Here is a 14483-nt window from a genome sequence, read left to right as displayed (position 1 = left end):
AGGGAAAGAGTGCCCCCACGGCACAGGCCCGCCCGCGGATCGGTGGGCCCCGATCGCGGGCCAGGCCACCGTGGGGGCACCCCCCAGGGTCAGATTGCCCCGCGCCCCCCCCCCCCCCCCCCCAGGACCCCGGAGCCCGCCCACGCCGCCTTGTCCCGCCGGTAAATAGGTACTTTTAAAAAAATATATTTTATTCAAATTTTTCGGCCAAACAAAACAGTACAAAGGTTTTTCCCCTTTTTACAACAATAAAACAATATAAATAACCGTGACCGTTTTTAACAAATAAATAAATAATATATAAACTGCCATAACAAAAATAATAGCTCTCCCAAATAATAAAATCAAGCAATCCAATATACATAACCAAGTACAAATATCTATACAGAAACACCCCTGAGGACCCACCCGGGCCCCCCCACCCCCCCTGGGTTGCTGCTGTTACCTTCCTATTTCCTTTATCGTTCTGCGAGGTAGTTAATGAACGGTCGCCACCGCCTGGTGAACCCTTGAGCCGAACCCCTTAGTGCGAACTTTATCCGTTCTAGTTTTATAAACCCTGCCATGTCGTTTATCCAGGTCTCCACGCCCTTAAATAGGTACTTTAATTTACGCCGGCGGGACAGGCAATTTATTGGCGGGACTTCGGCCCATTCGGGCTGGAGAATCCAGCGGGGGGGGCCCGCCAACCGGCGCGGCCCGATTCCCGCCCCCGCCGAATATCCGGTACCGGAGACTTGGGCAACCGGCGGGGGCGGGACTCCCGGCGGCCAACGGCCATTCTCCGACCCGCTGGGGGGTCGGAGAATGACGCCCTCTGTCTCCCTTTTTGAATAAGGGTGTTACATTAGCAATTTTCCAATCCACTGGAACCTTTCCCATGTCCAGGGAATTTTGGAATATTATAACCAATGGATCTGCTTTCTCCGCTGCCTCTTCCTTTAACAGCCTAGGATGTAGGCCATCAGGCCCAGGGGTTTGTCGGCCCTCAATCTCAATCATTTGTTGAGTACTATTTCCCTATCGATGTTGATTGCTCTAAGTTTCTCCCTTTCTATTACCTCTGAATTGCCCTTTCCTATAGGAATGGTCGTCGTGTCCTCCACCATGAAAACTGAGGCAAAGTATTGATTTAGCATCTTCACCATTTCTGTGTTCTCCATAACTAACTCTTTGGTTTCATCTTCTAAGGGACCAATATTTAGCGACTCTCTTCCCTTTTATGTACTGATAGAAGTTTTTGCCATGCTTTTTGATATTTTGTGCTAGTTTTCTTTCGTAATTTTATTTTATTTTTTATTACTTTTTAAAGTAAATCTTTGTTTATGTTTGAAAGTTTTCCAATCTCCCAGCCTGCCACTGGCCTTTGCAATACAATATATCTTAGTTTTTGTTGTTATTTTATCCTTGACCTCCTTGTTTAGCCATGGATATTTTTTACCCCTCTTATCATCTTTTTTCCTCATTGGGATATATTTTAGTTGTGAGGAATTGAGTATCTCCTTAAATAACTGCCACCAATCATCAGCTGTTCTATCTTTTAACCTCCCTGCCCAGTCTACTCGGGCCAAATCTGTCTTCATGCCTATGCAATTTCCTTTGTTTAATTCCAGAACATGAGTGTGAAACTCCACTTTCTCGCCCCCAAACTGAACTTTGAATTTTACCATATTATGGTCACTATTCCCTAGAGAATCCAGAACTATGAGGTCATTAATTAATCCCTCCTCATTACACAATACCAAATCCAGGGTAGCCTGCTCCGTGGTTGGTTCCCCAACATACTGGTGGGATTCTCCCCCCCCCCCCCCCACGCCGGGTGGGAGAATCGCCGGGGCGCCATGCGTGTCCCGCCCCGACGCCCGCACGCGATTCTCCCACCCCTCCCAAACCGGCGTGGTGAGAATCACGGCTGGCCGCTGGGAGGCTCGCCGCTGGCCATTTGCAATGGGCGAGCGGCGAGTCTCCGGCCCGGATGGGCCGAGCGGCCTGCCCAACACGATGGGGTCCCGCCGCCGCCGTCCACACCTGGTCGCTGCCGGCGGGAACAGCGCGGGAATGCTGGGGGGCGGCCTGTGGGGGGGGGTTCCTGCACCGGGGGGGGGGGGGGGTGCTCAAAAGGGGTCTGGTTCACGATTGGTGCCCACCGATCGGCGAGCTGGCCTATCTGATGGAGGACCTCCTTTCCTCCGCCGCCCCGCAAGATCCATCCGATATCTTCTTGCGGGGCGGCCTCGGGGAGAACGGCAACCGCGCATGTGCGGGTGACGTCATTTACGTGGCGCCGCTTTTACGCGCCGCCAAGGCCCGGCGCGCGTAAATTACGCGACGGCGCTCCTAGCCACCCGGTAGCGGGAGAATAGGGGGCTGGGAGTGGGCTCCGACGCCGTAGTGAAACACTCCGGTTTTCAATCAGGCGTCGGCACTTAGACTCCCAATGGGAGAATTGTGCCCACTGTTCCAAGAAACAATCTCCAATGCATTCAATGAACTCTGCCACCAGGCTACTCTTGTCAATTTGATTCTTTCAGTCTATGTGCATATTAAAATCACCCTTGATTATTGCCGTACCTTTCTAAAAAGCTCCTGTATTTCCTGGTTTCTCCCGTGCCCCACTGCAGAACTACTGTTTGGGGAACTCTAGATTACTCCAACCAAGGATTTTTCCATTTGCTATTTCTTATTTCTACCCAGACTGATTCCACATCTTGATCTCCAGTGCTTATGTAATTTTTCATTACAACACTGACCCCTTTCCTCACCAGCAGGGGTATGTCACCTCCTTTTCCTTTCAGTTTGTCTTTCCGATATACTGCGTACCCGTGGATATTCAACTCCCAGATCGAGTCTCCCTGCAAGCATGTTTCAGTAATCACCACCAAATCATACTCTTTTGTTTCTATTTGCACCGTTAACTCATTAAGCTTGTTCTGAATGCTTTGTGCCTTTAGATGCAAAGCTTTTAAATTTGTTTTAATGTTAAATTTCCCTACTCTTCTCTAATTCCATGGTGCGTAAAGAGATTCACCCGTTCTGTCCCTCACCTTTATTTTCTGGTAATCATCTGTCACATCGCCATCTTGTACTCTTACACCTCCTTCTTTAATTTATGTTTTCTAATTTCCCCTACAACTGACATCCCCCCCCCACCCTCCGCCTCCGCCATTCAGTTTAAAGCCCCATCTACAGCCCTAGTCACGCGATTCGCGAGGACTCTAGTCCAAGCATGATTCAGATGAAGTCTGTCCCATCCGAACACCTCTCTCCTTCCCCAGTATTAGTGCCAATGTCCCATGAATTCAATCCCATTTCTCCCACACCAATCTTTGAGCCACGCATTTATATCCTTAATCGTATTGACCCTATGCCGGATGGCTCGTGGCTCAGGTAGTAATCCAGAGATTATTATCTTTTTGGTTCTGCTTTTTAATTTAGCTCCTAGCTGGTCATACTCCCATGGCAGAACTTCTGACATGGTTCTACCTATGTCGTTGGTACCTATGTTGACTACGACAACAAGGGGCACGATTCTCCGAAATGGAGACCGAGTGTTCGCGGCGTCGTGAACGCCGGCGTTGGAGCGGTTCACGCTGCTCCAGCCTCCCTTCCCGGTGCCAAATGGGCGCCGCGCCAACCCCCGCATGCGCAGTTGGGCCGCGCCAACCCGCGAATGCGTGGGGACTTCCTCAGCGTGCCGGCCCCGATGCAACATGGTATGAGGATTCAGGGGCCGGCCGCGTAATAACTTAGGGCCGCAGCTGGAGAGGCCGGCCCGCCGATCGTTGGGCCCCGATCGTGGGCCAGACCCCATCAGAGCCCCCCCCCCCCCCGGTGAAGGAGCGCTTTTCCCCGCCCCACAGGCCGCCCCCTGACCCTACGCGCAGAGTTTCCGCCGGCTGCGAGCAGGGGTGAACGGCGGCGGGGGGACTCTGCCGTTTCCGCGCGGCCGCTCGGCCCATCAAGGCCGGAGATTTGGCGGCCTGGCCCACGACAGCGGCCAACGCCGCGCCAAACGCGCTGGCGCAAATGGCGCCGATTCTCCGCTCGTCGGAGATCCTTATTACCTCAGTCTGAAAGCAATTTATAACCAGTAATTTAAAGTAGTTTTTCAAACAGCGCAGCTTCCTTATTAGCCAATCAAATCACAGCCTTCCTGTAATGTTACCTACCCAGGCTGCTGTTTGAATTTCTCCTGCTCTGCTCAGTTCCACTCCCTCGTTACAACCAATTATAGCCCTTACAGATTATAAACCACAAAATGTGTTTTCAAACTATAAGTTGTAAAGAATTACCGACCTTGCCCATCACTTACCAATCAGCTCTCTGCCTTGTAGTCTCAGTTGCAGCAGGGCAAGAGCCCTCTCTGAAGATTTAAAAGTTACAAAGCGAGGAGGAAAAGCAAAGACCACCTCCTCCCACTCAAGTTCTGTTGACAGCAATCCACCTCTGAACTGGAGAAATATTTTGTAAAAATGCCAAATCATTAAGGACCTTCTGGAATCAAATGGCATTTTCCAATATAAACACCATGGGGCATGTTCATAAATAACACACTGAAGGGAAATTTAGTGCACATGGAGAAATACTGCAAAGAGATGTTCTGATTTATCATGCATGAAGCATTGAGCAAGCAAGGCTGACATTCACTTATTGCGCAAATTTACAAATGCACAATTTGGACTTCAGAATCCTTAAAGTGAAAACAAACCTAAATTGTCATTCGTACTAAGTCTTGGATTGTTAACATGACATCTCACCATTAGGTATCTTCCTCTGTACTGCAATGGGCTTACAACTCACCAAGTTTAGCATAAACATTCATATCACTCGATGCTGAGTCGTACGTGCGTCATTAAGGAGGCAGAGAGGAAGCAGGGTATTGTGGAAGTTGATTGGGCATTGTACCTCAGTAGAAAGAATTCAAATGAGTTGTAAAATGTACTTCAGCTTTTTGATCATAATCATTGAAAGGGGAGGGAGAGAAGAGTAAAGTGAGTCGGAGACAGTGCATTGCAGTGGGAGACAAAGGACTTCAAGTTAATATATGTGTAAATTAAAGTGCACCTGGATTTTACTGGGGATTAGCTGCCCAGATAATGCAGATTGAAGAAAAAAATTGGAATACAATCACACTTGGTCTGGATCTGACTGCAGAGAACCCGGACTAAATAAAACCCACTGTGTCACATGTTATTTCAGAGTGATCAAGGTTTCTGGATTCACCAGACAGTGAAGACAACCACAACGAGGGAGAGCCAGAGGGCAGCAGTGCCTGGACAGAACTGAACTGGACAGAAGTTCATGAAGCGTGTGCTGTGAAAGCTCTGAACAATTCATTCAGACCATGGTGGATAAAAGCTCTGAAGCCATGCTGGTAAGATCCGAAAAGTTACTCCTTAAAATTAAAAACCATGTCAAATCATTTAGTTTCTAATGTTATGTTGGCAAAACCTGGACTGTTTTATCTATCTGTATAAAAATCACTGAATTTTATCTGTTTGGCAGTCTTGCTTTCCTGTAAAAAGGATCAGATCGAAGCTTGGATCTGCTGTAGGTGCCTCCTTGGGTTCAGTGGTGTCAGTTGCTCCTGCGATTGATCTATGTGTCTTATTTTTATGAGTGGTTGAATCACATAGCCTCACATTGACTTGCTTGAGAGTACAACCCAGAGATGTAACATGAGCATCGCCTTGTGATCTTGGAATGGTCAGTGAAGCTTTTTGCACAAATGCTTCACTTCTTTTGAAATGCAAACAGTTGGTGCGATAAGACGTGACATGAATCTCAGTTGCTTTATTTCTTCACAAGGTAAACATATGGAATAATTGTTCGATTAGATTCCTTCATTTTAAATGGTGCAGTGTATCTTTGTGTAACAATTTAAAAAAAATGCCACGCTACCACAAGTCAGCAGGTTAATCAGGGTGTCTTTTTATTGTTCCTCCTGTACTTTAAACTGTCTGACTTAAGTGTATAAAGTTCTCAATTTCAAAACCTGAGGATGTGGTTCGTTCATAGTACCCCATCCCCTTGTCCAAATGTTGGGCTGGAAGTGTTACCAATCAAACCTGTTACGCACCTCTCTCTTTGAGACGAGTTTTGTGCAAAGCTCAACAGAAATGGCATTCCAACCTTCTGTGATATGAGCATTTGTTTGGAAGGCTGGACTGGTTTTTGAATGTCCCAGCTAGGAATGAGTTATGTGGCTTTACGGCACACTCTCTAAATGACTGCCATGTGGCCTTTGTTTATTCATTTGAGAAAGTGCACCTTGTTTTACAATTACCAAATAGATTCAGCTCTTTTCTAGTTGCTTGGGGCCTTCGTTACATAGGTTATTATTGCTGTTTGGCACATGGATTATTGAACTTTGATGAATGAATTCGATTTGTATTAGTAACTGGTCTGAGGACAAGGCAAACTTTCACAGTGTGATATTTATGTCTGCCTAAAGGTGGTGATAGTGGACATCACCACCTGTTGCAAACATCACCACCTGTTGCAAACATCACCACCTCAAATTTATTCGGCGGGGGCGGGAATTGCGCCGCGCCGGTTGGCGGGCGCCCCCCCCCCACCCTCGATTCTTCGGCCCGGATGGGCCAAAGTCCCGCCGATAAATTGCCTGTCCCGCTGGCGTGGATTAAACCACCTTTTGAACGGCGGGACAAGGCGGCGTGGGTGGGCTCCGGGGTCCTGGGGGGGGCGTGGGAGATCTGGCCCCGGGGGGTGCCCCCCCCGGTGGCCTGGCCTGCGATCGGGGCCCACCGATCCGCGGGCGGGCCTGTGCCGTGGGGGCACTCTTTCCCTTCCGCCTCCGCCACGGTCTCCACCATGGTGGAGGCGGAAGAGACTCCCTCCACTGCGCATGCGTGGGAAACTGTCAGCGGCCGCTGACGCTCCCGCGCATGCGCCGCCCCGAGATGTCAATTCCGCGCCAGCTGGCGGGGCAACAAAGGCCGTTTCCGCCAGCTGGCGGGGCGGAAATTCCTCCGGCGTTGGCCTAGCCCCTCAATGTTGGGGCTCGGCCCCCAAAGATGCGGAGCATTCCGCACCTTTGGGGCGGCGCGATGCCCATCTGATTGGCGCCGTTTTGGGCGCCAGTCTGCGGACATCGCGCCGTTTCGGGAGAATTTCGCCCCAGATACTGGTTGAAACCACATTGATACTCTTTGTCATTCCAAGTCTATTGTTTAAGACCTGGATTGGGAAATCCAACTCCTAAACACCCCAAATAATTGCAGGGTTCCATTCAATAATAGTTTTACTCAGTTAACAAACAGAAGTGTGGGATACGAGCCCCTAAACAACAGCAAATGTCCCAGTGCAGAACTCTTCCATTTTGAAACCAAGTCCCCTGGTGGGGCTGGGAATGTGGATTGTTTCCTGGTGTGGTAGCTAGTGGAACATTGCATCAAACCTTCCATAGAATCCCTACAGTGCAGAAGGAGGCTATTCGGCCCATCAAGTCTGCACCGACCCTCTGAAAGAGCACCCTACCTTGGCCCACTCTCCTGCCCCATCCCTGCAACCCCATCCAACCTGCACATCAGCAATTTTAACACAGTCAATCCACCTAAACTGCACATCTTTGGACTGTGGGAGGAAACTGGAACACCCAGAGGAAACCCACGCAGACACGTGAGAACATGCAAATTACACACAGTCTCCCAAGGCTGCAATCGAACCTAGGTCCCTGGCGTTCTGAGGCAGCAATGCTAACCACTGTGCCGCCCTGCCCTGAAGTTGTTAATTATGCATTCAGGTGTTTCATGCCATATTAAGTGGCGGGGCAGGCCTGGATGGCGTAGAGTCTGCCATTTTATCCAGGAACCAATGGCTGGATTCTTCGTTTTTGGGACGCCGTCGTGAAAACTGTGGTCTTTTATGCCAGGTAAACTTGCGACAAAAGGCCACAGATTCACCGTTTTGCTGGAGGCTAGCAGGCAGCCGTCGTAGAGCTCGCAGCTCTAGCTTCCGATACGGCCCCTGGCACTTCTGGGTCAGAGGCCGTGCATGCGCATGGCGGCAGCCAGCAGCAGCTGCTCCGTGCTCCATGGCGGACTCAGCCGTGGACCTGGTCCGGCAAAATCGTGCCCTGCATCGGCCGCTCGCGCCCCCCTGACCGCCTGCTCACATTGACCCCAGCACCGAATGAAGATCCCCCTGCCCACCAATCGGCCCTCCCCCGACTGTGGCGGCCCCGGACTGAGTCCGCAGCCGGCATGTGAGGGTCCTGGATGGTGAGACCACATGAGTCTCATGCCGTCGGAAATTCGGGCGGTCGGCAATGAAGCATCAAGGGACGGGCCTCAGGCAATGACCTGAGGTGGTGGATACTCGGCGCGGCGTATTTTTTGGGGGGCCGAGAATTGATAAACCTACGCCGCTCCCGATTGCGGCGGCAAAATGGATTCTCCGCCCCTTTGTTGAATGGGATTTTGGTGTCGGGGAGCAGGCAATCCAGCCCCAGATTGAAAAGATGCCCAACCTCACTGCCCACTGTGGGAGAAAGAATGTGACCCTCCTGAAAATTAAGATAGATCTCTGGGAGCACTCTGAAACCAGAAGATGGACCTCCTGAGAAAGACGTTGGGCTCCAGGAACTTTCTGAAGCTGGAAGGTGGACCTCCTCCAGGGCACCAAATCTGGAAGCTCCACGTGTAGATATTCCCCCCCACCCACTGGTGCAGTGTTCTTGGCTCCAGGGTTGCAGGCGGCCTCCACCCTGAACTCCAGAGCCAGTCCTGAGCCAGTCCAAGGCATTGTTCAGGGGAGCCTTGATATCTGTGCGCCACATTGATCTAAACTTGTTTTCCTGCTGGTGTTGCGGAGAATCTGGCGTGGATGACCGGGTCTTAATCTGTATCCCATTAGCGGGATGCAACTCAGATTCATGCCGGTCTTTACTAAGTGTATGATGCACAAACCACCAATTATACATTGTTCAAATTCTGACTGATGATGGGTTTTGTCACCAGGAAGCTCTGTATTAATTTACTGTCCTTAGCTGCCCTAGTAATTGCTATCATCTTGAGTCATCGCAGTTGTTGCAAATCTTTTCCCATAAAACTGGACTGCTTGCCATTTCAGAGGGCAGTTAACCAGACTGATAAAGGACTCGATTCGTGGAAAGGTCAAGCCTGGAGAGGACAACCAATTTCTTTCTCTAAGGACATTCGTGAACCTGTTGAGTTTTTACAGTAATCCAGCAGCTTCAATTGTCCCTTTTACTAATAGCAGGGGTTAAAAGATTTAAAGCTAAGCATACGCCACATTCCTTCTCTTGTGTTGGAGGAAGAAAATGTAAGCTCCTGAAAGCGATACAAACACTGGCACAAAATTCAGTTTCTATTTTGTTTGGTTCATGTCCCTCCATGCTGCAATCCCCAAACCCCAACATCAACAAATAAAGCTTTTGGATACATTGGCCTATTAAGATTTATTCTAAATTCCAAAGATGTTTAAAATATATTTCATGTTTCTACCTTAACCCCACATTTATGTCCCTCCATGCCGCAACCCCTCAAACCCCTGTTTTGACGAAGAGTCATCCAGACTCGGAATGTTACTTCCTTCTCTCTCCCCAGGTGCTTTCAGACCTGCTGAGATTGTCCAGAATTTTCTGCTTTTGTTTCAAATTCCAGCATCCGCAGCAATTTACTTTTATCTTTGTGTCCCAAATCTTTATTTCACACTCTGTAAAATGATTAAAATGTGAAGGATAATCGGTGCATTTTACTTCCTGGTTTGCCAACTGTGAGGTTTCTTCAATGTGATTTGCTGATTAGCCCAGTTGATGACATCGCTGTTGCTGGATACTCGGGATCACCTACAGCTGACGCCAGAATGAAAGTAACATCAGGAAATGCGAATTTCAAACCATGGAGATTGCTAAATCTTTTCTCCTTGCTTCCTTAAAGGTCAGCACCCAACACCTTCAAGTAGCATATTTAATGAAGTTGTAGACAGACGATTTGGCCTGTTTTCCCGTTCGTCTCCGCAGTGCAAAACACTCCCCGTTCCTTCGTCTTAGTCCCCACATGGGAGAATTCCACCCTTCGGCACAGTTTTGGTATAGTGCTTGGAGTTTCTTCTCCCCTTGCTGACTTCTCTTCTCTCTGTTGCTGATTTTCTCCTTGGTTCAATTGCTCTGTTTTATTACCTTTGCTCTCGAGTCGCCAGGTATCTTTATGATACCGCCACAAGGATCAAGTCCGAGTAAGTACTTTGGGCAGCACGGTAGCCTTGTGGATAGCACAATTGCTTCACAGCTCCAGGGTCCCAGGTTCGATTCCGGCTTGGGTCACTGTCTGTGCGGAGTCTGCACATCCTCCCCGTGTGTGCGTGGGTTTCCTCCGGGTGCTCCGGTTTCCTCCCACAGTCCAAAGATGTGCAAGTTAGGTGGATTGGCCATGATAAATTGACCTTAGTGTCCAAAATTGCCCTTAGTGTTGGGTGGGGTTACTGGGTTATGGGGATAGGGTGGCGGTGTTGACCTTGGGTAGGGTGCTCTTTCCAAGAGCCGGTGCAGACTCGATGGGCCGAATGGCCTCCTTCTGCACTGTAAATTCTATGATTAAAAAAAAATAAATAAAAAATAATGATCAATAACGCAATACCGATTAGTAAGATTTAAATCAAAGCACATTTATTATACACAGTAATCGCTACTCATGCACAAATTCTACATCTAAGCTACTTCTACAACTAACAGGCCTATACTTAACTTCGGACTGGCCCACCAGGTCAGGGAACAAATGGCCTTTCGTTCGGGTTCTGAGTCTGCGGGATTCGTAGTTGGTACGGATTGGTAGCTAGGAGCGCCTGTCTCTTAGCGGGCGTTGAATTAAGACTTACTTCTGTCGGTCGTCACTGCACCGGTCACGGTCAATGTTAGTCCGTGTTGCTGGGTGACCCGGGCAGGACGCAGAGGTGAAGAAGAGCGATTTGAACTTGGGGCTCAACTCTTATAGTCCCCAGGGGCTTCCCGCCTTTCGGGGCGGACCCTGTACCTGGTCCCTAGTGATTGGACTTTGTCCCAATCGCTTGGTTCGGTTTTCCCCAATACTGGAGCGGTTCCCTGATCGATGGGTGGTCTTGAGGTGCTCGTTCACCTTCTTTGTGTTGGCTCCTGCTGGTGCCGGGGAGTCTGGCTTTGCTTTATGTGTCCAAAATGTTACTTATTGTTCCCGGGGATTGCTCATCAGTATGCAGATGGCTGTTCACTTTGTTATGCTGATGGCCGCTGGTATCGATGTTGTCTGGCCTTTAATACACAGCAAACCTGCAGCTGCTGGTTTCTGTCTTGGTGGCTGACTTTCCCATCAGCCTTTGCCGTTCGCCATTTTAAATCGGGAGTTGGCCAGTTTAGGTGGCTACATCTCTCCCCATCCCAAGCTCAGTAGAACTGACTGCACCTTTACCAGCTCACACCTGGAATTACTTTTGGGGAAGGAGCGTATCGGAAAACCACCCTTCACTTTGAACTCTGCCACAGATCTCCGTGTCCTCAAGGATTTCCAGGACAGGAGTGCACCAGCGAGAAGCCTCCTAATGTCTCCTTTTGGGGTGGATCGGGTTAGAAATGGGCATTACCCCATCTCCTCTGGACTCAACCCGTGCCTTTGGTTAGGTCACTGCTCAGTCAGAAGTTGAACATTAAAGTTGCTGGCCTGTCACGTGGACTCTTCTGCCTCTCTTATAAATTAGACCCTTTCCTCTTTGAGTGCTCCAGCTTGTGTCTTCCTACCTGGCAATGGCGAGCACCAACCTGGCAACCGAGACCCCGCCCTTCATAGGAGCTGAAGCCCCAAAAAAGGAACTGGTTGTGGGTAATGGCAGGCTCACAGTGACAAGCAGGAATTCTCCTCCAACCCACCATGGTCTGATTCAGGAACATTTAGCTATCAATTGATGTATTTTAAAAACATTTCATAATAATCTTTATTGTCACAAGTAGGCTTACATTAACACTGCAATGAAGTTACTGTGAAAAGCCCCTAGTCGTCACGTTCCGGCGCCTGCTCAGGTACACAGAGGGAGAATTCAGAATGGCCAAATTACCTAACAGCACGTCTTTCAGGACATGTGGGAGGAAACCGGAGCACACCGGAGGAAACCCACATAGACACGGGGAGAACATGCAGACTCTGCACAGACAGTGACCCAAGCCAGGAATCGAACCTGGGACCCTGGTGCTGTGAAGCAATGGTGACAACCGCCGTGCTGCCCCTATTTCCCAATATTTTGGAATGCAGCATGAACATGGGGCGAAATTCTCCCCCAACGGCGCGATGTCCGCCGACTGGCGCAAAAAACGGCGCCAATCAGACGGGCATCGCGCCGGCCCAAAGGTGCGGAATGCTCCGCATCTTTGGGGGCCGAGCCCCAACATTGAGGGGCTAGGCCGACGCCGGAGGGATTTCCGCCCCGCCAGCTGGCGGAAATGGCGTTTGTTGCCCCGCCAGCTGGCGCGGAAATGCGGTGCATGCGCGGGAGCGTCAAACTGCAGCAGGAGCATAGGGACACCACCAGTTGCCAGCACCCCCATCAAGCCACTCACCTTTCTGACTTGGAAATACATCATCATTCCTTCACTGACACTGGGTCAAAATCCTGGAACTCCCTTCCTGGCATCATCATGGATATAACTTTGACTCTTGAACTGTAGATGTTCAAGAAGGACTGCCATTTTGAAAGGGTGGCCAATCTCTAACTGAGGCTGAGGATCCTCCACACACATGTCATCCCTCACACCTCCCCCAAGTGAAGACACCCTGCTATGGGGTCACTGAGGGCCACCCTTTCAGGCATCCATACCTCCCCTTTTGGGCCCCCCCCTTCCGGAGGCCACCCTTAACCCCCCAACTTTTATGAGGCCCTTTCATACCCACCCTTCACCATCTCCCCCCCACCCCCCCACCCCCACCCACCCTTCATAACACCCTCATTCTCCTTTTCATCAGCATGGCCGGCCTCAGGTTCCGACCCTTGGCAGTGCCACCCTGACACCTGGGCATTCTAACACTGCCACCATAATGCCAGGCTGGCAGTGCCAAGGTGCTCGGGTGACAGAGGGAGAGCCAGGGGCCTTCCTGCCCTGTCTCTGACCACCCAGGGTGTTCCAAGGGCCTGGGAAATCCCCCAGGTGCTGTTATGCCTGGTCCACGTTTGTGTGGACCAATACTAAATAGTCCAGACGTCGCTGAGGAGGCCCTTAGTTGCTGGGCGCCGGGGGAATCCAGCACAGACAGATTTAAATGAGCCGTACCTATCTGGATCTCGCCCAGTGAGAGCGAGGTCCAGGTCGCAACGTCTTGCGCGGTTCGGTTGAATCTTGTGAGACATCTCAAATGTTGCGAATTGCGCATGAGGCCTCTCGCGAGATTCAACAGTCTTGTACACCAGGGTGCCACTTAGCCAAGCAAATTTTACTTCCATACCGGATGTAAATTGCCACATCTTGGGACACTTGACTGGTTGACCTTTGTTAGATTGATTCTCAGTTTGTTGCCTCCTAGAGCATATTGTGCCATTATATTTACACTTGGTATTTGATTTCTGTTCCAGCTCAAAGCAAATTAATAGTTGCTCAACGTTACTTGAACTGCTCTTTACTGATTTAATGCTGAATTGTCTATGGACCCAAGGTTGGAATTTTGGTAGAAAAATGTATAAAGAAGTTAGACTGCAACTGGCCCAACCAGCCTGTGGTGATGGTTAACGAGAAAATAGTCACATTTACCCACTCTGTTCCCTTTCCTTTATCTATCTATCCTATTTAATCTTTAATGTTGACATATTTTCTGGATGGATAAGTCCTGAAGTCAAGTCCTACATAATATATACATGTGTGTGTGTGTGTGTGTGTGTGTATATATAGCTTTTAAAAAGCTATCAATAGTAATTAAAAAACACAGCTATCATTGTGATTTGCACGTTGAAATAAAACGAGGTATTATTAGATAATTTTAGTTAGCCTTTAATGCCACTGTTGAGCTGAGTACTGTAGCTGATGTTCAGTTATACTTTACTGTTTACAATGAAACCGGGCAAAAATTGTACGCTATATTTTCTGAGGAACGTTGATCATTTGAATAAAGTGGATAGCAACACTGTAGCAATAACTCAGGATGAATGGGAGTACAAATTGTCCTTTGAAAGAGTTGTTAGCTTGAAACAATAATTTTCCAGGGTGATCGTTATTTCTCAGTAATTCTTGTTGTAGGGGTAGGCAGTGGCGTAGTGGTATTATCGCTTGAATAGCAATCCTGATACCCAGAGTCATGCTCAGGGATGGGCAGTAAATTCTGACCCATGAATGAATAAAAAAAGAAGCCTAGAAGTCACCATCAGTGATAGAACATAGAAAAATACAGCACAGAGCAGGCCCTTCGGCCCACGATGTTGTGCTGAACTTTTGTCCTAGATTAAGAACTACACCCCATCATTCTATCGTCATCCATGTACCTATCCAATAG

At 49.2% G+C, this 14483-nt stretch overlaps 1 protein-coding gene across 2 annotated transcripts in view; it reads left to right on the top strand.

Moving 5' to 3' along the window:
* Window positions 1-14483, top strand: part of slc6a9 (solute carrier family 6 member 9) — a 305594-nt gene that overhangs the window by 27032 nt on the left and 264079 nt on the right. For both annotated transcript variants that reach the window (XM_072510757.1, XM_072510758.1), the window contains exon 3: window positions 5200-5374. In XM_072510757.1, coding sequence (XP_072366858.1) covers window positions 5345-5374 — 30 coding nt within the window. In that variant the 5' untranslated portion in view covers window positions 5200-5344. The remainder of the gene's footprint in view (window positions 1-5199; window positions 5375-14483) is intronic.

Source organism: Scyliorhinus torazame, chromosome 7, assembly GCF_047496885.1.
Source record: "Scyliorhinus torazame isolate Kashiwa2021f chromosome 7, sScyTor2.1, whole genome shotgun sequence".
NCBI classification, from domain to species: Eukaryota; Metazoa; Chordata; class Chondrichthyes; order Carcharhiniformes; family Scyliorhinidae; genus Scyliorhinus; species Scyliorhinus torazame.
The sequence above is the reverse complement of the archived record's forward strand: the minus strand, read 5'-3'. Positions and strand labels throughout refer to the sequence as shown.